Below are 25527 nucleotides of genomic sequence, written 5' to 3' on the forward strand. Positions count from 1 at the left end.
CAGTAAGTTCTGGGGCATATGAAAAGGAAAAATCTTTTTCTTCTTGTCTAGAATTCTGGGAGAGAGTCCTTACAGTACAGAAATGGCAGAGAGGTAAAGTTAGAAAAACATGATGTCTGGGGGCACATTTTTGGCTTCCACAGGAACTCCTAAAGTTCCTGTGGGCTCAAGTGGGATAGGTTAGAGCTGAGCAGACCAATGTCTTGGTGTAGGACATGGGGTTATAGGGTGCTGATGCCTCAAGATATGAGAAAAAAGAATTTGGGACATTGGTGGAAGACAGAAGCTGTTCCACAGGTCACCAGAAGAGAACTCAGAGAACCTGGGGAAAACATGGCCCAGCTGATCAGATGGCCCTACCCATGGCCAACACATAGACATCTCCTTCTGTTTACCCATGTGCCATCTTGGGAGAAGGTAAAGAGAGAAGCTGTGGAGAAGCCCTTAGACAACCCTGACAATATTGGCAGAGATAGACTGGGCTGTTCAAGAAAGAGCAGTATGGGTGGTTTGCATCTCAGCTGAGTGACCATATGTTCAAGTGCGCAGACCCCATCCCTGTTTCAGCTATAATAATCATCTTTGAATTTTCAGAGCATTCAAATATAGATGATACAAAATTTACCATTTTAATCATTTTTGAAGTATACAATTCATTAGCACTGAGTACATTAATAATTTAATAGTCACCACTGTTTAGAGCCTTTTAACTTTTCTGAGCCATAGCAAATTCCAATTAAAATAAAAGCACATCTTTAATTATACAGTTGCATATTTTCAGTGTGTAAAATTTTTATACCTTCATATTTTCTAACATTAATTATTTTAATTGAGATATGAAAGCTAATTTTAAACTAAGTGTGTCAGATCTTAGGTAGTCAAATATGTGGCAGGCCAGCCTCTCATTTAAAACTTACTATATATCTTTGGAATGCATTTTTTTTTCTTCTTGGCTTTGGAGACGATCACAGGTATTGTAAAGACTTTCACTGGTGGTCAGTAATTTTTCTTTGAATATATACTTAATTTAAGGCCATATCAAAAAGTAATTTGTAGTTATACCCATGTGAATACAATAGAAAATTAAGCTTAATTATATTACATGGAAGCAAAAACAGAATGTGAATATAAGAGGCAATTCCAGAAACAGTCTAGGAATGGTGGTAAGGAAGGGAGTGAGGAGAGAATGGTACTGTGAAGTTGACTTTCAAGAAGAATCTTTTTTTTTTTTAAATCAAGTGCTTGCTAAAGGAAACATTTTAATGTTACTTTTACAATTATACAAATATTTATCTGATCTAGACAAGTGAAATAGGGGATGTCATTTTTCTATAAAGATATAGATTACAGATAGGGCTTTACTTAGTGTTTTATCAGTTAAATGGATGACGCACAGTGACTGGTGCTTTGGTAGGTGGTGAGAGTAGTACTTTCTTTCTTTCTTCCCATGTTCCTCTTTCAAACGGTTTTCATTGACTTTCTATACCACTACACTGGACCTGCCCTGCAGGGGCACCTAGCAAGAGGATAAATGGCCTCTTATTCATAAAGCGTGACCACAAAATTTTAATTAGAGCATCATGAATGAAGATCAGAATGATCCCGAGGGCTCACAGAAATGATTTCAACCTTTCCTGGAGCACTTCCTATTCATTTGAAAAGACCTTGATGAGATTAAAACATTTGACACTAGAGAGCAACAAAAATGATTGAGAGGACTGAAGGGTTAGTTTATGAGGAAACATTAGCAGCGATAAAGCTCTGCTAATAACACTGGGCTGAGGGATAATACAGGAAGATTGTAGCTTAATAGAAAGAATTTGAAGCACAGGCCCGGGCTGAGAACTCTGCCTTTTGAAGATTGAGAAACCTTGAAATATGACAAGAATAGAGAAACAAGATAAAATTTTTATCTGTGCTCATATGTCAAATGTAGTCAGGTAACTGGGTTTCCCCTCCACCCTCTATACCACCCCAATAAAAGTGACTTAGGAAAGAAAAATACAGGAAGAAAATGAATGGAGCATTCTTGGATTGGGAAAGGGTTCTATTATTTAAACCAGAGGTTCCAGGAACCTAATGCCATAGTTATGGTGTGCTTCCCAGTCCTTCTTGATCCCTGGCTATAAATTTATTGTGGAGAAAATACGAACCTACAAAAATAATGTAAGATCATAATAACTCACCGATGTTCCAGCTATTCCTGGAGGACCTGCTGGGCCTCTATCTCCCTGTAAGGATTAAAGTAAAAATGCTATTTAAAATGATATCTATAAAATCATACAAATGCTCAAATAATTTGGATTTGGTAAGGCTTTTCTTTAGATCTCATAAATGCTATCAATATTAGCGGGCATGAAATTAGAGGGTGAACAAGAAAACAACAAAATGATGATCCAATTTCACATGTTATAGCACACCCCTATAAAACCAAAGAAAATAGGATTCAATAGGATTCCATATATACAGTTAAAAGTTGTCAGTGTATTGCATGTATTAAAAAAACCCCATTACTATTACTTGAAAGATTAGGCCCATCAAGTACCTTCTTAAAAGCTTTTCCTACACTTGTCTCATTGGATATAGGGTTAGAATTGAAAGATCTGGAAGTAAGGATTTGTAGTTTCATTTGATGGATCCAAAGATCCCTTTAATTGTCTGAAAAATAGTGACTCAACTCTTTTTCAAGAGGCAATGTGGTTTTCAGATATAGCTGACAATGCTAAAAATACTAATGGTTATATAGGATAATAAAATGGCAATTTCACTGGGCCGAACCTATATTTTTAAAAACTTTATAACTTCACTTAGGGACATAAAAGAAGACCCAATTAAATAAAGAAATTTGCTTTGTTCCTGAAGGGTAAGACAATGTTATAAAGGTGTCATTGCTATTCAAACTAACATATAAACTTAATGCAATTTCTTATAACATTGTAGTTTGATCAAAAGATATTAGAGCTCACTTGAGATAATACATAAAATAAAAAACTTAAATACTAGCAATGCCAATATTTAAACATAAAGCTATAATAATTGCAATGTGAGATACTGACATAAAATTAAGCAGTATATTGATGTAATACAATATAAATCTCAGAAATAGACCAGCATTTATAATAGGATGTTAATTAAGAAAGGGATATATGATTCAACAAATAAAGCTAATAATAGGGCGATTTCCTTAAAAAAGTTTGATTCCTGTCTTTATATAAAACTAAAACAATGTGAACTATAAGAGCTAAAAGATATATTAGTGATTGGTTGAAATGAAAATGTTATTTTGTGTAAAAAAGCAAAACACAACCATTTGTTACATGATTGTTATTTGATTATATTTATAATATTATTAAATTAAAGGAAAAGATGAACTAACATTAAAAATTCTAACCTATGTTTAGATGGAAGTAATGTCTTTAACATATACAGCATAGCCACAGTCAAAAAGAAGAAACTAAAAGAAAATTAAATGCATCACAATCTCACCCATATCTTAAAAAGTGGATCTACTAGAAGTAGATAATAGAACAGTGATTTCCAGAGACGAAGGAGAGAATGGGTGGTGGAGAAATGGGGAGAGGCTGTGTAATGAATACAAACACACAATCAGATACAAATAAGTTCTGGTGTTCCATTGTAAAATGCAGGATGGCTATGGTTAGCAATGTTTTGTATATTTCAAAATCGCTAGAAGACTAGATTTTGAATGTTCTTACCACAGAGAAATGATAAGTGTTTGAGATAATGGATTTGCTAATAACCCTAATTTGATCATTGTTTACTGTATATGTGTATGAAAACATTGTACACCTAAATATGTACAATTATTATGTAGCTAAAAATTTTAATAGGCAAAATTGTAAGTTTCAGTCTATTTCCTTTAAAATATGAAATTTTTACCTTTGAATACACTAGAACTTCCATTTGTTGAAATAATGTACATGTGATAAAGATTAATGTTAAGAGGACTCCTCTTCTAATGTTCCAATCTCTCATTTCCTTGAATCACTCTCTAGTAATCTTGCTTCATATTCTCATAGATACATTTGAAGACCGTGCCAATAAAAGTGTCCGCACCCCTCTAGATCCTTAATTTCATTCATTTCAACTTTGGGCCACTATTTTCTATCATAACTCACTGCCCTGAGTACCCAAACCCTAGACCTATAACCCATTGATGGTACAAATTTTTCATTGTCCTTCACTCCATGAATGGCCTTTGCCTAGTTTAAACTCCATGGTCATTTGCATAACCTCTCTCTTGTATACCATTAACTTTCTTATTCTATTCTTGCTGCTACTACTCATTGTTCAAAACCAGAATACTATCTAAATTCAACTTCTCTACCCCATGGCTAGAGAAGCACATAATCTCAATTACTTGGTCTCACTTCCCTTCACAAACAGGAACCTCAGTAGGGCCCCTGGGGCTGCCCAGTCATCACACTTTGTGGTCTCTGAATCTCTTTCTCCTCCCTCCCCTTCTTTCACCCTTGTGGGTTTTCCCTTTAAATCTCCAACCTCTCTTTTCCCTATTTTATTCTCATATTTGATCTTGCTTCTTCCATCTCTGAGAAAATTTAAGCAATTGGGAAAAAATATTTTTATATATAGACTCCAACCAATATATCTTCCCACACATCAGCACCTGCCTTCCTGTATGCTGCTTTCCCACCTGTTACCATAGATATTAACTAACCTCTCCATTTATGTACTAGCTATTTAAAGATGTTATTCCAGCAATTCTCATCCCTCGGCCCTATATCATTGGCCCTGTTGTCCACCTTTCTACTGGATCATTCCTTTAGCATACAAGTATTATAGTATTTTTGTAGTCTTAAAAATTCATATAATAAATTCCTTTGTAGCAAAGCTCCTTGAGCATTGTTTGTATTGTACTAACTGTTTCTCTATTTAATCATTCTCTTAAATCCATTAAAATCCAGCATTTGCTTCTACCATGATTTCTCTGGTCAAGGACAACTGTGACCTCTATATTGCTAGATCCAGCAGACAATTCTTGACTTTCTACTTGATCTATCTGCAGTATTTGAGACAGATGACTCTTTCTCCTTGACTATTTTCTTTTCGCTTTCAGAACAAGTTTTCCTCCTGTCTTTCCATCACCTCTTAGTCTCCATTCCTCATTCTTCTATTTTTTTTTCTGGAAACTTTTAATGTTAGAGGACTTCAGGGTTTAGTTCTTGATCTCTTCTCTTTTTCAAAAAATATGTCATTCTCTTGGTGATATTATTCAGTTTCCTGGCATTAAGATAGTATTTTTGGAACAGTCAGCTTTATATCTCCACTTAAACTTTCTTTTCCACACTCCATACTGTATCATATTGTGTACTCAATTCTCTGTTAACTGGCTAGCCAGTTTTGGCTGCCCACCAGCAGAAGTGGTGGTTGACAATTTATAGAAACGAAAGCCATGTGATAGACATATGTAGATTTAGCTATGTTGTGCTAGTCAGAAAAGTCAGCTTGTTTGGTATCGAGCTGGACAGGGGTAGGTTCTACTTTTAGAATGAGGACATTCAGGAGCTCTCTGTTTTACCTCTACTTTGATGACTAGTAGGCATCTTCACATTTGACCTCATGTCCAAAATTAAACTCCCAGTTGTCCTCAACCACTTCAAGTGGATTCTGCTTGTAGCTTTCCCATTTCAGTGGATAATCATCCCATCATACCAGTTTACTCAGGCTATGACATATGGATTATTTCTTGATTCCTCTTTATTTTCTCCTACTCACAGCTAATCAATCAGAAAATCCTGTTGGCTCTTACTACAAAATACATCTGGAATCCAGACATTTCTCACCACCTCCACTGACTCTGTTCTCACCTGAGCTGACATCAATTCCTACCTGGCTTCCCTGTTTCCCCCACAGTCCCCAAGTGCAGGTTCTGTCATTCTCAGAAACCACCAAAAGCTCTACATTTTACTCAGGGTGAAAGATAAAGTCCTGATAGAAGTGCCTTTATTAATGCTTCTCAAACTATCTAGGTGAAGGAGTGGTTTATTATTTTCTAATACATCGTAGTTTCCAGGATAAATCCATCAATCACATGTTTGCTAGATAATTTTAGAAATTATTAGACAAGTTTTATAGGCTTACTCTAAATTTCTGTACTTAATTGTCAATAAACCCACAACCAAGAGTGTGCAGACTGGCACTGGTCCTCTAGTGGCCACACTTTGATTATCACTGCTCTACATGATCAATCAATCCACTCCTTACTTCTGCCCCTACCTCTCTGTCCTCATCTTCTACCACTCTCCTGGTCTCTTTGAATGTAGCAGGGAATGTCATGTCTCAGAGCCTTTAGACCTGCTGTTTCCTCTTTCTGGAACTTTCTTTTCTTGCTTGGTGCTGAGGATCTAACCTAGGGCCTTGCACATGCTAGGCAAGTACTCTACCACTGAGCTACATACTCTTAGTCCTTGAACATTCTTCCTTTATACTTGAGGGACTTGGCTACCTCTCCTTTGCTTCCTCAAGTCTTTGCTCAGATCTTGCCTCTGAGACACACTATTCAAAATCACAAACTCCAACCCCACTTTTCAAGCATTCTAGAGCTTCCTTAAGTTGGTCCACTTTTTCCTTTTCCATAGCACTTGACAATGGTGTTTATCCTTTAGTTTCTGTATCCAACACTTTACTAGAACATACATTCCATGAGAACAGGAGTTTTTGTTTTGTTCTCTTACATCTCCCCAAATCTAGAAGAGTTTCTGGTATAAAAGGAGGTGATCATCAGTAAACATTTTTGAATGTTGAATGAACACATTTCTAACTTCTGTGCTTACCTTTACACCTGGAAATCCTTCTAGTCCTGGCAACCCCATTGCACCAGGCTCTCCCTGTTAAACACAAACATAATGCAGGAGCAATGATCAGCAGGTTTTAAAGCGCTGGTTTCAAAAACAAAAATCTTTTTTGCTTACCCTCTCTAATGCTGCCTAACCCCCTCAACACTGATGTGAAATTTAGCAAGTAGATGGCTTGCTCTATCTAAAGCAATGTATTGTTGCATTTTGTGTCCAAAAATAGTTTGAGAATAAAAGCTATTCTCCAGAGAGGTTTGAGTTTATTTTGATTATTTTTCTGTCTAGAGGGATTTATTCTAATTAGATTCTTAGTCAGAATAACTCTAATTTCAATAAGAATTAGAATGAAAAGTTGGACTTCAATAACGTTTGCCAATTTGAGGTGCTGGGGCTGACGGATTGCCAGAGAATAAAACTTTTTAAGAGTGGATGAAGATGAAACTCTCAAAGCAGTTTGTCATTCTTAGTATTCTCTGAAGCTGGACATGTGAATGCTTAAGACGATGGCCCCAGGAGCAGCCTCTCCAATGATTTTAAAAGTCACTGATGAAATCAATGTGTCATTGAAAGGGGATGGGTAAGTATTTTCCACAAACACACAAAACCTTTTACTTGTTCTAGTGTACTGACCCAGGTTAACTGGAACCTGTAGGCCCTTGAAACATTTGGGAAAGCTGTGGTTAATTTTTAAAATGTTTGTTAGTGCATTATAATTATGCATAATGCATAATTGCACATACATGGGACATAATTTGCTCCACTTCAGCCCTCATTGCTTCTACTTTCGATCCCTTCCTCTCCTACCCTTTCTACTTCCTCTATTCTACTGGTTTTCCTTCTATTTATTTATAGTGTTTTTAAAAATTAGTGCTTTAATAGATGTACATAAAGGTGAAATTCACAGTATATTCATGTGTACAGAGCATAATTTAGTCAGATTCATTTTACCATTCCTCCCTTTTTCCATCCCTCCTTCCTCCCCTTCAATAATCTTCCTCTATTTCTCTGATCTCCCTTCTATTTTCATGGGATCCTCCCACTGCTTCCCCCTTTGACTTTGAGTCTGGCTTATTTCACTTAGTGTAATGTTTCCTGGTTCTATCCATTTATCAACTATGGTTGATTTTGAAATATTGGGACTAAATATTGGGGCTTTTTAATTGAGGTAATTTGGGGGAGCTGTTTGACTTCTTGTTAATAAATTAATGTTAACTGAAATTATTTTTTAGGACCCTGGATGCTTTAAACATAATCACATGGAAAAGCAAGCTACCAAATTTTATTCTCTGTAAATGTATTTTTGTACACATAGTTCTAATCTTCAAAAGTATTACCAAGGCTCTAACTTCCATTATTATGATATTATACTTAATCCAGAATACTAAATAAGTGAGCATAGCTTGGTAGTTTTTGTGCTTCAGAAATCCTTTTAAATGCTCACTGATATGTAACCTGTCAATCAGAAAAATAGATTAAGAAGATGCTCAGATTCTATTCTGTATAAACCTCTGTAAAGAAAGCCTTGGGTTATTGACAAATGAAATACACTCTTTGAGTCTCTTTGTTTACATTCTCTACAGTCCTTTGATCACTTTTTTTCTTTTATCAATTGAACACCGAAGGAATGAAATGGTTTGCCTCAGAAGACAAATTCAATTAAAGATAATTTTCCTTCGAAAGGGCTTACTGAGCCAATTAGAAATAGTGGTGCAGAAATATCATGGGACTTACAGGAGCCTGAAAGAGTACATTTTCACCTTCCCATCTCAAGAGGGCAATTTTCTATCTCTGACCTATAATTTTCCTGCTACTGGCTCATGTGAAGTATTATTTCTCCATCCAGGGCAAATGGTAGGAGATTGCAAGAGCAGCAAAGTGAGGCTGATACAGGCCCTGAAAGGGGAATCTGGTCCCCTCCCTCCCCCAGGATAAGCCTGAATATTTACACAGCAATTATTTAAGTTTGTGGTTCTATATTTGTTTTGTGCTTTATGCAATTCACATCTCTAAAAGCAGGAAATTAGTTTTTATTCATTACCTTTTGTTTCAACTAAGAAACTCAAAAACTAGTCTCTTCAAATTCTACTCAAATACATCTTCATTTCTGTGCCAGCCACATTGTAATGCAAGCAAATTATAACTTATCCTTTATTATAACATCTAAACTTTCTCACCTTATTCTGCAATTAATGCAAGAAACTTGAAAGAATGCTCCAGAAAAATCAGCAAGAAGTCTAAGTGCACCTATCTTTCTCAAAGGCACTGTTCTGTGTGTGAGTATGAAAGGTAAAGACTAGGAGGAAACTTTCATCAACATGATGAAAGATAATTCAAAAGGGAATGAATGAGGATCTGGGGTTGTGGCTCAGTGGTGTAACGCTTGCCTCACATACATGAGGTGCTTGGTTCAATCCTCAGCACCACATAAAAATCAATAAATAAAATAAAGGAATTGTGTCCAACTACAACTAAAAAATTTTTTTAAAAAAAAGAATGAATGAAATATTTGGTAAAAAAACAAAGTTACAAATGAAGGCAGCATGAATAGCCAAACAAAAGAAACTTCTACATTACAAATTTGGGGTACAGAATATACTAATTAGTTGAAATAATGCTTTCAGAGGAAATAAGTTGGTTTTCAATTTATATTGCCTAATAATGAAATATAAGCTTTTTAATGCATCTCCTTTGAAAATATATTTAGATCTACAAAAATTATTTTATTGCTTGTCCTTTGCTGATTTAAAATTCATAGCTTTATCAAATTGTGCTAAAAATAACAAGGCTTTAGATTTTTTTGACTTGAAAATGGCTTGGAAGTTTATTTCAGGTTTAGGTACATTAGAGTTTCAAGTTTATACCCAAAGGTTAAAAGGATATACAAATGCAACATGAAGGATGGAACATATGCTTGAAAAGGACATGACAAGAAAAAATGCCAAGGATTAAAGGGAATCTAATTGAATTTGGCAGGACTTTTACAGTGAGACTTCATGGTTGAGAAAGATGCTGAGAACAATTATCATCCTTTGGGTGGCTGGAGGACAAGATCTCCTTCCTTGCTGAGTGTTAACCTCCTGATCTGTTCCACCTAATAAGTGGGTTTATGACAGCATATATTTTCTGCAGAATAATTGCCTAAGACAGTCAAAACAAACAGCCCCCCCGACTTTTTTTTTTTTTTTTTTGGTTGGGGAGATGTCAGATGTATTAAGGAATTTCTCTTCAGTAAGTATTTCTATAACTTACTTAAAACTGAATCAATCATCAAAAGAGGGCTATTAGAAGAAAATGTTCCATTTATCAAGAGCTTTATATGTGTCTAAATCACCGGATGATTTTTAAAACACACTGATGGAAAGAGATGAACCTCAAGGGCAGTGACAACATCTGGACTAATGCATCTTAAAAGAAAAAAGACACATGCTGGCGTTTCTTCTTGTTGCCTCTGACATGTTAATTGATGAATACGTTAGAAGACAGGCCATCTTTGCTTGATGCACTTCTGTCAAATGTTAACAAAAACCTCTTTTCTAAGTGACACAAAACATGGAAACATACATACCGCTGGGCCAGGATCGCCTTTTGGGCCCTACAAGAAAAACATAGAAAGTTATTTTTTAAATAATATTCTGTAATTTTGTTTCAGTCATTAAACATTTTGGCCCAATTTGTTTTTAATACATGTAAGGATATTTGCAAAAACTTTTACTTTTTTTTTTTTTAAACTTTAATTTTTATTTTTTTTTTATTGGTTGTTCACAACATTACAAAGCTCTTGACATTTTGCTACAGATTGGATTTGAAAGATTAAGCAACTTGATGGGACTCCTGTGGAAATTATTGCTTGGACATTTAGTTTTTAGATTTCCAATGAAAAACAATGCAATTATGCTACATGATAGTTTTTGTTATTTTGGCCATGCAATTTTTTTCAATTTTATAGTAGTTGGTTTCACTTATTTCTTCCCAGTGTAAAAATTGCTCATATTGTAACATGCATATTGGTCTGTTTCTCTCTAATATGGCAGTTCAGCCAAAATGTGCTAGATGATAAATGGCTATACTTACAGGGGGACCAGGTGGCCCTGGATAACTAGGAACATTCACACCACCCTTTAGGAAAAAAAATAAAGAATTTATAGCAACCTGTAACTAAAAAATGATTTAAAAATAATTCCATAGGTAAATACCTGGATTTTATATAAACTGCTCATGCCATTTCCTTCATTGAATGGTACACCCTTTGGAAAGAAATGGAAAACAGGATTACTTTAACCCTTAGCATTTCTACATCTTGTCATTTTACCAAATGGTACTATCCCTACTCTATTTTTTAGTTTAAAATTTTTTCCTATTTTAGTGAGTGAGTTTAGTATTATGAGTAAAATACAATGTTTTCACTTTTGGCTTTCCTAAAGCAAATGTAGGGAAAGCAATGAAAAGGAGTGAGAGCTACACCTGGAGCACAGACGCTTTCAGTTGGGGTTTGAATAATGTTCATGTTTGATAGACGAGACACTAATGCATTCAGAGGAAAATATTATTTGCTCATTAAAATTCAGTTTCTGCATTGCCAATTTACACTAACTGTTTACAGCCTGCTGACCTGCAGGCTATAATTCTGTAGCACTGATGAAGATGTGAATAGGGAACAATTTGGCTACTGGAAAGCAGTTTTTTTTTTCCAGTCTCTTCATACCAAATAGAAAATTAAGGTAAATGGGAAGATGTTATTCACAAGCCTGTGTGGATGTTTCTATAAACATATTCTTGAGAACCATGGGTTAGAGGAACTACCCCCCAAAATTGATGAGACTATAAATTCCCTAAGTTATCAATACTTAGAGAACTTATTCTGTTTCAAAAAATCACACAATTCAGCATTTAGAAAAATTTTGCATTTGAAAATTTCAGGATCTTTTACCCTTTTAAAAAGTTTTCATAGGATCAATAATCAACATTTTTGCAATTTTTCTCATTTCATTGTTTTTGAATAATGGTGGGCAAGGATGCTTGGTGAATACAATTTGCATGCATCTTCAAAACAATAGTGGTAGAAGAAAATTCTCCATCTATTTTTATTTTCTTATTTATTTGACAACTGTTGAATGTATGCTGTACTTGAGAATGTCATGTCCTGAAGAGATTGAGGCTACTGAGATTTCCAAAAGAAGTTTCCCAGATAAACTGAATCTGTCTTGAAAGAAAATTCAGAGTGAAGAGTAAGACTTCTTAAGCACATTATAAAATCATGAGTCCCTTTCATGAGCTCATGTTTAGAATGGGGAAGAGGACCTGTTCTTCCACTGAGGGAGTATATTTTAGAATTTGAACTCCAAACATTCTTGTTTCTTTGTCAAGGGAAGGTATAACAAAGATGAACAGGTTGTTAAAAACAGTGCCAATCTCATGTATGCATAGCATAAAAACTGCACAAAAAATAACATATCCTTGTTTTCAGAAAGTCAGTCGGATTCTGGGCTTTCTCTGGATGTTTGCTGCTTAAATTATTCCTATGAGGAAGGGTGGAAAAGAACATTCTGCCTGAACCTCAGCTCTGCTGCGATTTGAGCATGGACCCACATGAGGGCAGACTTGCCATGGTGAGAGAGGCGCCTCTCCTCTCCACAAGCACCCTGACAGCCTTAACATCTGTCTCAATCACCGGCATCAAAATGTGGATGGTTCTTATACATTTATGTTCACCAGGAGCTATAGAAATAGAAATTCCCTACATCTCAGACAACATGGGTGAGGATGAACACATATAGCATAATTTTTTCTTTTTTTTTGGTATACCAACTTGCATCACAAGAAGGGATCTCTTTTTTTAAATCCCCTTTATTTTCTGTGAACAAGGATCAATGAGGTAAAATGACACTCTCATGGTTTCTCAGGAGGGAACTGCAGAGGGAGGGTATATGCTCTGGTTCCCTAAATCCAAGGTTGGAAGACTCATGGTATACAAATCTGAGCACTGCACATTAGGGCTGAGCCAAAGGCGGGACAAACTGGGTCCCCAATGCTACACTGGCTATCATTTATATGTATATATAAAACACAGAAGACTTTATCTTTGAGAGCATCTATATGTCTGACCTCTGATAAGTCACAAGTAAACACATGGATGTTAAGTTTTAAACCTGAAACAACTCACAGGTGGTCCAGGTGGTCCAGGCTTCCCAGGGGGTCCCTCACTGCCCTGCAAGAGATACACAGATGAATATCAACAGCTTAGACATTTTTACCCCAGTTTATAAACCAAACTGCTTTCTCAGAGAGCCATCATCTGAAATCAATAGGACTTGTCACTTTGTTTCAGCTTTACAGCTTACTCAGTTTGGTTTCTCCTTAAACCAGGAAAAATTCATTCTTACACCACACCCAGCCAGATACTCACTATGAAAGGAGACAAACCACCTGATCCTGCCCTTGGCTTCCAGGGAAGCTGGGGGAAATCTCTCCTCCCTTGTGCACAGGAGCACAGCAAGGTTCCTATGGCTCTGAGATTGTGGCTTGCTGGATTAGCCCTCATTTTGAGCCTTACCTCTACCACCTGCATCTTTTGGAAGCCAGAGGCACCATCTACATAATTTATACAAATTAGAAAATCATAACCCTTGTTGTGCCTACAGGAAAAGGAACTTCTTCCATTTCCTAGGTTCATATCAAACTTTATAACCAAGTCAGATGTGTCTTACTGAACAGAAGTGATGGTGGCTTAACACTGTTTAAGGGAAATGGTCCATACAACTTGAACAGACTCCTACAAGAGAAGTCTAAATGAAAATGAAATTTGAAAAAACCGAATTCAAGTTGAAACTTGGATTTCACTTTTGATAAAACGGAGTACTTATTGGTCCATAGTAAGCAGTTATTGTCTCTTTGGTCTTTAACCAATTGTTCCTATAACTGCACATTGGTTTTAGAATAGCGGCCTCATAAAATCTTTTAAATCCTTCTATTTCAAGGGGAAGGGTAAGAAATAATTAAAAATTAAACCAGAGCATAAAATATAAATCCCAGGAATTTGGGAGATTTTAATTCATTTTCAAAATTTGATTTCTTTACCCATTTTCTAATGTCAAAAGAATCACAAAATTTGTATGCTTATCAATAAAAGTTTTGTATCTGCCTGAGAATGTGTGAAAAAGAACAAGCATATATTTTCCCAAACTGCTTTGATGGTGGCTCTTTCCCTAAGATATGTCTGTCACATTAGGCTGACTGCTGGCTGTGTTCTTTGGAGAATTACGTCATAGTTCTCACAGGTCAACAAGGAAAAATATGTGCCTATTGAAAAGACTTTTCCCTGTCGGACACAATCAAAAGTCATATTTTCATTCATTCTTGTGCCCCTAAGCCCATCTCAGAGTGGAATTCCCATTAACTTCAAAGGCAAGTCTATGACTGAATAATTTCCACAGAGAACAGAGAAAAAAGGCTGATGGCATTGGGCAAGCTGCTCGTGATATTACAGAAAAAAAAGTGCTGAGGCTAGGATAAACACATTGTTCCCTTTCACTGGAATTCTTTTGCTCCTTGATGCCATTATATTTCATTTTGCTTAGGGATCTAAGTAGGTGGAAGACACTTATTTCCCCAGTCTGAATAGGTAGCATTATTTCACTCATTTGCTGATCTAGACCAACACTGTATGGCCAATTTAGATGCTAAATCAGGTAAACCTGAGAAGTCTTCCTGTGTGGGATTCCTCTATTGCTAGTCTTCCCTTCTGATCACAGCAACACATTTGCCCAATTACTGGCCTTTCCAGGAAAGTTCCTTAGTGAGCTTCTGCTGTGACATTCTAGGGCCGTAACTTCCAGACTCTCTCATCAAGGCCTTTGGTTTTGGGAATTTTTGTTCTGATAGCCATCCAGGTGTCTGGAGTCTTGGTCCTGATAGAGCCTGAATGTTTGTGTGCCCCCAAAACTTATAGAATGAATCTTCAGGGTAATGTATTAGGAGGCGGAGACTCTGGGGGTGATAAGGTTACAAGCATGGAACCCTCCTTGAATAGGATTCATAACTTTCTGAAAGAAGCCCAAGAGAACTCAGTTACTCTTGAACTATGTGAGGACACAGCTGGAAGGTGCCATCCATATAAGAAAACAAATCCTACTAGCCACAAGATCTGCCAGTACCTTGGTTTCAGTTTTCAGCTTCTGAAACTGAGAAATAGATGTTGTTTATGAACTACCCAATTTATAGTATTTTGTTATAGAAACCTGGATCAACTGTCACTGGAACTCCCCCGTACAAACAACCTCATCTATTCCCTGGGTCTCTGTATCCAGCTTGGACTTTTCCATATGGCACCCATGCTCTATTTATCTTTTCTCCTTGGAACAGCTCTCTTGTATTCAGACCACGTTTTAGACTGATGTTCTTCCAAGTCCATTATAAGAATAGCCACTCCCCTTCATCAGTTCTTCTCTGGATTTTATGGATCTCTCAATAAACTGTCTTGTCTTGCCCTAATCCCAATTTGAATGGTAAGTAAGGCTTTTCCTCCATACCTTGTCACCCTTTGCTCCCATGGGACCAGGATGTCCAGTTCTTCCCACTAAGCCCTGTAAAACAGAAAACTAAGTTTGTTACAGAAACAACTAAATGGCCAAAAGGTATTGGAAGTTGGTTGCTAAAACTTACACATTTTGAAGGTCATTTGACCCTAATTAAATCAGTTCTACAAGCTTATATTTCTTCAGGCTGATAGAGCAGCTGTATCCCGCTGATAAGCCCTTGGAAGGGTAAAATTTGTATTTGTGGTCGCTTTTTCACCTTGGCCAACCACATTTAATGACCTTAATTGGAACCTTTTGATACATTTAAGAATCTAGTCTTGCTGTTTAAATGGCAATTTACATAATGTTATGCCTTTCTAAATGAGCTATCATTTTGGTAGTGATCAACATTTTAAATAATCCAAGAGAGGGCAGAATTAACAATGTGCATATAGAGTTATGTGATCTGCATTTTACCAATGAAAAAGTAAAATTTAATTTTAATTGGGAATAGAATGAGCTATAATTTTCATGGTTTCTCTCATAACTCTTTTTCATAACTTTTTATTTCACTACAACTTAAAGTCAGGTTTGTTCTACATACTTTGGTGAAGGCATAAATGATTGAATTGTGGCAAACCTGTGATTCAAAACATTAAGTTAATAAATATGATGACATTCCTAGTATTGTGGTCAAGATTCTTACTGTAAAGGAACTCTAAGAAAGGAAGAGAGAGAAGTTGACACATGAACTGGGTAGTTAGATTTAACAAATTAAAATACATTATTTGTGACAAACTAAAAGTTTTATTTCTCTGAAATTCAAATGAAACTGTGTGTCCTGTCTTTAATCTGGCAACTCTAGAACTGAAAGAGAGAAGTAGAAGAGTATGAGGTTGGGTTTGGTAGTTAGGAAGAGATTCTGCTCTAAGGAAGTAGGGGCCCATAGCACAATAAACATGTTTGTGTTTGAGAGGCAGTGAAAATCCTGACTACCATAGAGGATTTCTAAATTCACATAAAGGTATAAAAATAAAACTGATAAATCCTTGGCCCATATTTTCTTTTAGATGTTAATTTCAGCTATGTTGCCCTCTGAATGTCTCTTCTCAAGGTTAGTGCCAAAAAATAACTAAAAAATAGAATGTTCTTTTATATCACATTTCTATTGCAAACAGAAGCTTAATCTCAGCCTGCTTTCTGGTCTGGTAGAGTTCTGATGACAATTCTCCAGGATGCTGACCAGCCTTAAGAAATACTAAATGAAAATCTGAGATATTGGATAATTCTACTTTTCTAGGCAATGACTGGATAATCTACATGCAAGCACCGAAAACAAGAAACAATGAGAAATACTAATTCATCTTGTATCATTTCAACAGGTATGAGCTATGAGTAGAAAAAATTTTAGCAAGTACTTACAGGGGGTCCAGTAGGGCCCATAGCACCTGGAATGCCTGGAATTCCTTGAAGACCCTAAAAGAGATAATTTCTACCATGAAATCTATTATAGGGAACAAAGCATTTTAGTTAACCAAATGTTTTTATTATTGAAAATTAAACAGGAACCACGGTAATATTCTGTATGAATATTAATTTTCAAAGAGTAAAGATGGTGGGCTAAGATGCTAGGACATGGAATTTGTGACCGACATACTTTTACCTGTTCAGTGATTCATCAAGCTTTTTTGATCTTACAGAGCTAGCCCATTAGCAGTAGCATCACTGAGAATATCATACTATTACAGCATGGAAATACAAATTTCAGATTGGCAGAACACCATCAGGGAAATATATGATTGCACTAAAGTTTCATTCAACTAGTGGAAAATTGAATATGTTTTATTTACTTTAGCTGGTCATTTCATTATAAGAAAAAATATGGTTTATTGGTGAAGTCAAATTTGAAATTCTTTTGTGGTTTAAGCATTAAAAAACCCCTCCCCTCCTTGGGTTTATAGTTATACTAGATAGAATTTTAAATGCTGATACACTTATACATCAAAGGAGAATTTGGAACTTATATAAGTTATTATATAAGAATTGGTAACTTCTATAATAAATTAATTTTGTCCCTTCAATGTACCAACAGAATGAGTTAAGCAAATAACATAAATTCTGTACCATGAAACATTTTAAAACTATCAAAATCATGATTTAGAAAGCTATTGGATAACATGGAAAATATTACATAGTGTAGAATCTAAATTTTTAAACAATTATAAATGTATTTCCTAAAAGAAGGGGTTGATGAACAAATTTTTATTATCATGGCAAATAGATAAGTGTCTTATCTGGAAACTTCAGGGTTAGGCATGTTTCATAATTCTGGATTTTCAGTCTTCTTGTAAAGGTAACACAGCACACATTGAGTATTATGTGCACTCCCAGTGGTGCTTGTGGCATTGCTTTCTATTAAAAACAAAAATATTTCTGTAGCAAATGTGATATTCTGAGAGTGGGAAAAATAGATCAGTTCCATGTGACTTCAGGTCAGAGTTCATGCCAGATAAATTTGCTGTAGACTTTGGGAAAATTTCTGAGGTTTGCAGAGGCTTTTAGGTTTGGATAAGAAACTGCAAACCATAATATTACTGTCAGCAGTCTTTCCTGAGAAGTGAGAATACAGATAACTTTGATCTTTTGTGTATACTTTTGTATATTTCCCAAATTTCCTGTAACTTGGATCACTTCACTTCTATAATCAGAAAAAGATTTTAAATGTCTTTTTGTTATTTCAGATGCACTTGTGATCTGTTAAGTTCTAGTCTGAAGAGTTAGGGGTGTAGCTCAGTGGTAAGCACTTGCCTCCCATGTACAATGCCCAGGGCTCCAATCCTAACACCAAAGACAAGCTCAACTTCAAGACTGAATGTTCCACTCTTTGAAGACTTGATTTCCTTTATGGTGCAGTCTTTTTCCATTACCAAGACATTATTTATTATTTATTATTTATTATAATACAATTCCTTTTCCTTTTATTGTTATGAAGTATTAATTTCTATATATTTTATAATTTTTAGATGAAGTGAGCATGGTAAAATCATGTTTATTTCTGAGCATTCTATAGCACTTCGAGATGCATCAGGTTCTTTGCATCAAGGGTTTCAAGGACCAATTTCAGCCAGGTCTGTCCATCCAATGCCAAATGAGGGCATGTGTTACTTCAGGCTTATTCACATGATATAATATGAAAATATGTTGAAAATCTCCTTGAACCTGCTGGAATTCCTTATGAAATAACTCTTGGACAAAATCTCATATATGCATGTGTTAAAAAATGTTGGCATATTTAGGTTCAAGATTCTACCCATCTCCTCGGCAATGCTGTATGTATAAGGGTGAACTCACACACATAAGTGTGGTATACTGGCTCTTTTTAACTTTATCACTTTAAAAATGAGTTTATACATTTACTAATGGAAAGGAAAATTTTTCCTTTGGGAATGGCACTTTTAAATGACTCAAAATTATTTTTGCATGTTGTACTATAAATTGCTTTATCTCAAAATACCTACATTCCTACATTTCAATAAAATTTTATGTGTACATATACAAGATATGTATAGATTATTTTTTGCTACTTTTAGTCTCTTAGTCTAGAGATGCTGAGTGAGATTTTAGGTAGTGTAATTTATAAGCTTGGAACTCATTAACCTTTGATGACCACATTAAACTTTAAAATAAACCTCCATTTAAAAAAAATTCTCAACAATCTTTCTCTAAACAAGCTGAAATTTTATAGTAAGGGTAAAAGTTACTATGGATGCATAAAGGGCAATAAGATAATTTTAGAAGACAAGATGATTGCTGAAGAAGACAAATACATATTAAAGAGTAAAACAGTCAATTTAGCATATAGTACCAAAATTAAATACAAATGAAAATTTATTGCATAGATATTCAGGGATCATTAGAGCCAAGTTATTTCTCTGCTCTGATGTTTTGATTTTGCAAGGCCTAGCTAAGTGGCTACTAAGAATATTTATTTTTCTGTTGCTTTAGTTTATGGCTGAATGGCTGACAATATTTTCTATGCCTTATTCGACAATTATTATCCTGAAATATTGTAAGAAGACTTGCATTACAAGCTAGATTTCACTTTGATGATAAGACAGGGGTCTGTGCCTATTACCATCTTATAAATTGCTATCTTGAGATATGCAATAATCTCTGTGAAAAAAAAATGTGGAGGATAACATTATTCTTTTAAGATCAGTAAGAAAATAGCCAATTTAAAATAGGCAACTCTTTTAAGTTCCCAAACAGATTAAATTGAAGACATTAAAACTAGAAGCCCTTAAAGGGAGGGGCTGTACCACCAGATATTTTTCACTAAGGGTAGAATAGACATTTAAGATTTTGTAAGATTAGAGATTGTGTAGTTAACACAATAGAGCCTGTTGGCCAGTTAAAACTGCATATGTTCTTGGTCAAAGTTTTATTCCCTTAAATCAACAAATTGGAATTTCAGGGAGTATCTGAGTCCATGTAGAAGACAAGATTGTTTGCTTTTATTGATCTGTTGGAGACAGAAAAGATAAAAAGACTATTCCTCTCAAAGGGCCCAACTGAGTCAATAAGTTTCTTCAGGTTTATTCATATTACTCATGTGAAGAACAAGGAAGAAGAATATAGTGAACTTGCTGGAATTCCCCACATAATGAGTTTGTACAAAATTTTGTGTACTCCACGTCAAAGAGCCCATGGGTGAGCTTAAGAAAGCATACCAAATTAGCAGAGGAGTAATAACACTGGATTTCACTTCACCAAGAGAGCAGAGTACCTTACAGAATCAAAAATCAATTTCTAGTGAATTTTATTTATATATCCCCGATTTCCAATTATTTCCTCATCTTTTTGTTATTACCTTCTCAATTACCTCTAAAGCTTACTTCTTGAATATAGGCAGTTAAAAGCTGTTGGACTATTAAAATCCATTATTATGCTTATACTTTAGTGAAACCTTCTATGGAACTTGAGGAAGCAAAAGCTCATTAACTTTTACTTATTTTGAAAACAAAATGCCTTTAATGTTTTATTTATAGATAAAAAATTAATGTTATATTTCTTATTCTTTAATTTTTAACTTGGGGAAAAAGAAACCCAAACCAAGCCTCAAAGTTTTCTAGAAAAGAATCAATTTTAATTAAAAACAATAATACATGAGGATAATTTGTGAAATATGACTCCAACTAAAAAATAGATCTACTTTATACCATTATAATTTTCTGCACTAACATCAAGGTTAATATATGCCAGATGGCTTACTTACTTTCATTAAGAACTATTAGCATCAAAACTGTTTAAACTAACAACAATTCATCATTCTAATTGGTTTTTCTAAGAGTTAATGTGAATTATGCAGGACAAGAATGATATCCTGAGTATCACTGTGGCTTAGAGTCAGAAAATTATATCATTATCTCAAAAGCACGTTTGAGTTGGATCTTTAGTCCAGGGAGTGAGCAGCTGATCTAAACTAGTCTACTCAGATCCTTTTGATGGTTTATTTTCCCCAAGATTATGGATATTGAGTAAGCGACACAAGCAAACCAAGATCATTAAAGCTGAATCATGTTGCGGGAGTGTTCTAGGGAAGCTTTTTTGTGTTTTGGAGCTTCCCTTATTCCTAGGCTGGTGCTTCTATTATTACTTCAATCCTTTTAGCTACCCTGGTTTCCTTTTAGTAAGTTCCCTCTTCCTGTTCCCTTTATTCTTATTTCGAGAGAGCTAGAATTGTCATCTGCCACATGAAAACAGAAAAACCATAGCTGACATATTAACTTTGTGTCCTGACTCAAAACCTGTACCACTGGTAATAAAGATGAACACATAATTGTTTTAAATGAAAGTTTTGCCATTTATAAAGACCTACCTTGTCTTTTTATTGGTTTTGGCATTAATTCTGAGCTACAGAAAAACTGATATCTTTCCTATGTTGAGTCAAGTAAAGAGTAAGTAAGTAAGGACTCTTAGAAGACTCTTACCTCTTCGCCTCTCTCCCCAGGTATACCAGGGTAGCCCCGCTCTCCTTTGCTTCCCTAGAAAGACAGTAAGATCATCTAGTGTACTCAATAATTTTGTTAGCTTTTGGAACAATTTAAAAAAAAAGAACTCTTATTAGGATGCTTGAGGGATGCAATTTGGACTGGGTCAGGGAATGAAATGATTGCAACATTTGCAAAGGGCTTTTACCGCACTTTTAGCACATATTTAAAAGTAGTGTATTTTAAAATGGGGTTTTCTTTTTTTCACCCAATTGAGAGTCCCACAGAAGACAGACTTTCTTACTTTTGGTCCTTCTCTGCCTGGAATTCCTGGAGGACCCCGTGGTCCTATATCACCCTAGAGGACAGAGAAGTAAAAGAACTGAGAGAATGTACTCTGTGTGCCATAGGCTCCCTGGACACTCAGCCAGCCTTCTCACCTTCCTGGTGATGGAATCGTATTTTCCAGGCTCACCAGCACCTCCTTCATCTCCTTTGTTGCTTTTTAGCCCAGGAACATTGGCTTGGCAGTTGCCACAGAAATTCTAATGGGTATAAAGATAAGGTTACTAAGAGATTTTAAAAAGTGAGGTTGATATAAAAGAAAGAAATTAGTTCCCTATCTCTCACCCTGCACAAAAGTCAAAGTGCATCAAAGACTTAGGAATTAGACCAGAAACTTTACAACTGCTAGAAGAAAAAAACAGGGTCAATATTCCATCATATTGGTGCAGGCACTAGCTTCCTTAACAAGACCTTTAATGCTAAAGAAATAAAACCAAGAGTCACTAAGTGGGATGCCATCAAATTAAAGAGCATCTGCACAGCAAAAGGAAGTGATTTAGAGCATAAAGAGAAAGCCTACAAAATAGGGGAAAATATTTGCCAGCTACTCTGACAGAGGATAATATCCAGAATATATAAAGAACTCAAAAAAGCTTGACACTGAAAAACCAAAAAAAACCCCCCAAAAACAAATAAATGAACAAAAGAACTAAACAGACATTTCTCAAAATAATAAATACAAATATATGAAAAATATTCAGCATCTCTAGCAATCAGGGAAATGCAAATCTAAAAACTACACTAAGATTTCATCTCACTCTCAGTCAGAATGGTAATTATCAAGAATACAAATAACAATACATGCTGGTGAGGATGTGGGGGAAAGGTTACAGTGATGCATTTTAGTGGGACTGCAAATTAGTACAACCATTCTGGAAATCAATATAGAGATTACAAAAAAAAAATAGGAATGGAACCACCATATAATCCAGCTATTCCACTCTTTGGTATTTATCAAAAAACAAAAACAAAAACAAAAAACCAAAAAAACCAAAAAAGCTAAAATTAGCACACTATAGAGATATAGTCACAACAATGCTTATAGCAGCACATTTATAATAGCCAAAATTATGGAACTAGCCAACATGCCTGTCAATAGATGAATGGATTAATAAAATTTGGTACATATATATGGCATTTGCCAATAAATGGATGGAAATGGAGAATGCCATGCTAAGTGAAATAAATCAGACTCAGACAATCAAGAGTTGAATATTTTATCTCATACTGGAAGCTAGAGCAAAATAAGGGAAAAGAAGGTGTGTGAGAATCAGATATCAAAGAGACAGGGAAGATCAGTAGAGGGAGGAGATAGAGAGTGATAAGAGGTGGGAAAGGGGAGAAAATGTGGAATTAAGTTATACCACGGTGAATTTCACCTTTATGTATATGTGGAAAGTCCCAATCAAAATTAAATGAGCAACAGGTAGATCAGTAGAGGGAGGAGAATGTGGGGAGAAAGGAAGGCAGGGAAAGAGGGGGAACAGGGTTGCAAATGGAGTACATCAATTTCAGGTATGTATGGTTTTGTTAAAGTGAACCCAACTATTTTGTATAATTATAATGCTTTAATAACAAAATAAATTGAGTCTGAAGGATAAATGGGTTTGCTAGAAAACCTGACAGAAAGTTGCACACCAATTAGTACTTGTTGAAGGAATAAAGAAATATATTATGCAGTCAGGGGTTTTCAATTTAAAAAAGTGAGGTTGATTGAATTTGAAGTTATAGTTGTACTTCTGTCAGAAATAAGTGATGTAACAATTGCAAGGTCACTCTGTTTCCAGAAACTTATTTATCCAACTTGAAAAGACTGTCTTTGCAGGGAAAAAAAAATCAAAGCTTATTAGTAATATCTGAGATATTGGTGAGGGCTTATTTAAAAAAATACCACTCTTGATAATATTTAAATGGAAAGTTCCAGATAAATAAGGAAAGGATTCATAAGTCAAGAACAAAGATTTGAGTTTCAACAGCTGAGCAACATGTTTAAAGAGGGAGGTGGTATTAAAGTTTGGAGTAAACAACAAGATTACAGGGAACATACAACAAATGACTTAAGTCATTAAAAGGCAAAGAAAAACCTGGGAAGAAAGGATTTCTCCTTTGGTAGACAAATTAGTTGAGAAACCTTCCACAGGGCTTACTAGCATTTTATTTGTCAGTGGAGGCACTCATGTGAATAAGTCACTTGAGTGACCTGGACTTGACTCCAACGTCAAATCCAAGAGAAGACAGAAAATCTAAGTGGAATTACCTTTCTGTTGCCTTCTTTATAACCTTTAGCTGGTCTGGAAAAGCTTGCATTTATGTGTCTGAGCTAACAGGACAAACATAAGACTTATCACATAGCTAAAGGAAAAGGGTATGTGAAAAGCCCTATAAAGACTTATTTTTAAATAAATTGTTGGAATCAGAATATGACCATGAAAACCCTAAACCCAAATACATACATAGAACTTGAGTCTTTTGATAGATTCAATTCAATAAATATTTCTGATGGCTTATTATTGTGCAAATCATTGGACTAAACCCTAGGAACATAAACTAAACCATATATACACATCTATATTCCAAGTGTTTGTGTGTGTGTACTTATGCACACTGTCTATTCATCCATACAGAAATAAGGGATGAGCATAAAGGACAAGATTTTCATCTAGAGTCACTCAGAGCATCATGAAGAAATGATAATATAACCTTATTCATTTATCAGCCCTCCAATCTGTTTTACAGATAAAATATAGGAAAGTATTAGGGAAGAAAAATTGTAGCAAGATTAATTCTTTATGAGCTAGATAATAGGTAGAGATAATTTTTATTTAACAGGGTGACAGGTGTTAGGACAATGGTTGGCTTTGGAATTTTATAGCTCATTTTGTAAAATCTCATGACATAAAAAATTCTGCCTTGTAAGCTAACTGTTTATTGAGCAGTGCTGGTTTTCATCCTGGGACTGACCAGGATGATACAATGAGAAGGATTAGATTTTATAGTAGTGAGCCAGGGTGGGTAAATGCCCATCAAAGGAAAGCTGTTGTTCCAGAGGAGAGTGTAATATCTTCAAGAGGGTTAATGACATTGTTCCTTCCCTTTGGTTTTTCTGAGAGCTGCACACTCCATTTCCATACCCAAAAGGCTGATAAAGAAGAGAATGGGGGAATACAGATTATTTTTACTATTTTAAAGATGTTCTCCATTTAAAAATGCCATTTAAAAACCAGGCCAAACAATTAACTCAATTTCTAGTAAAGATTTTCTTTTAAATTTTTTTTGTTGGATATTAAACCATAATTTCTTACATAACAACAGAATACCTTGAATAAGGCCCCGATGTCTCCCAAGAGAGGAAGGGCAATCTGTGGTTAAAGAGGAAAAAAAATGTTATTAAACTGTTATGAGTTGGATCTTGATGTGTCTCCCAAAGGCCAGCTGATGGCACTATTGGGAGCTGGTGGTACTTTTAAGAGGTGGAACTGGTGGAAGGAAGTGAGGTCACTAAAGGTGTGCCTTTGAAGGGTATATTGGGAATTTAGCTCCTCCTCCTCCTCTCTCTCTCTGCTTCCTGGCCACCTGTAGGTGAACAGACTCCCCCATCACTTCCTCTCCTCCATGATGTTCTGCTTTGCCACAGGTCCAAAGTAATGGGCCAAATGGATATTGATTGAAACTTCTGAAACCATGAGTCCAAATAAATCTTTCCTTCTTCTCTTCAGTTGTTTATCAGGTATTTTGTCAGAGGGATGCAAAGCTAACACATAAACATGTACATAAGCACAGTACAAAGCAAGAGTATAACATAATATAGATTTATTGTTTTCAAAATGCAATGTCAGTTACGAT

At 35.4% G+C, this 25527-nt stretch overlaps 1 protein-coding gene across 3 annotated transcripts in view; it reads right to left on the minus strand.

Annotated features, from left to right (window-relative positions):
• The window catches only part of Col19a1 (collagen type XIX alpha 1 chain), a 315752-nt gene that overhangs the window by 40791 nt on the left and 249434 nt on the right, over positions 1 to 25527 (minus strand). For all 3 annotated transcript variants that reach the window (XM_078019810.1, XM_078019809.1, XM_078019808.1), the window contains 12 exons: positions 25002 to 25043; positions 21780 to 21884; positions 21644 to 21697; positions 21340 to 21393; positions 16772 to 16825; positions 15362 to 15415; positions 12997 to 13041; positions 11030 to 11080; positions 10908 to 10952; positions 10402 to 10428; positions 6816 to 6869; positions 2187 to 2231 (listed from right to left, as the gene is read on the minus strand). In XM_078019810.1, coding sequence (XP_077875936.1) covers positions 2187 to 2231; positions 6816 to 6869; positions 10402 to 10428; positions 10908 to 10952; positions 11030 to 11080; positions 12997 to 13041; positions 15362 to 15415; positions 16772 to 16825; positions 21340 to 21393; positions 21644 to 21697; positions 21780 to 21884; positions 25002 to 25043 — 630 coding nt within the window. The remainder of the gene's footprint in view (positions 1 to 2186; positions 2232 to 6815; positions 6870 to 10401; positions 10429 to 10907; positions 10953 to 11029; positions 11081 to 12996; positions 13042 to 15361; positions 15416 to 16771; positions 16826 to 21339; positions 21394 to 21643; positions 21698 to 21779; positions 21885 to 25001; positions 25044 to 25527) is intronic.

This window comes from Ictidomys tridecemlineatus, chromosome 8, assembly GCF_052094955.1.
Source record: "Ictidomys tridecemlineatus isolate mIctTri1 chromosome 8, mIctTri1.hap1, whole genome shotgun sequence".
Taxonomy (NCBI): domain Eukaryota; kingdom Metazoa; phylum Chordata; class Mammalia; order Rodentia; family Sciuridae; genus Ictidomys; species Ictidomys tridecemlineatus.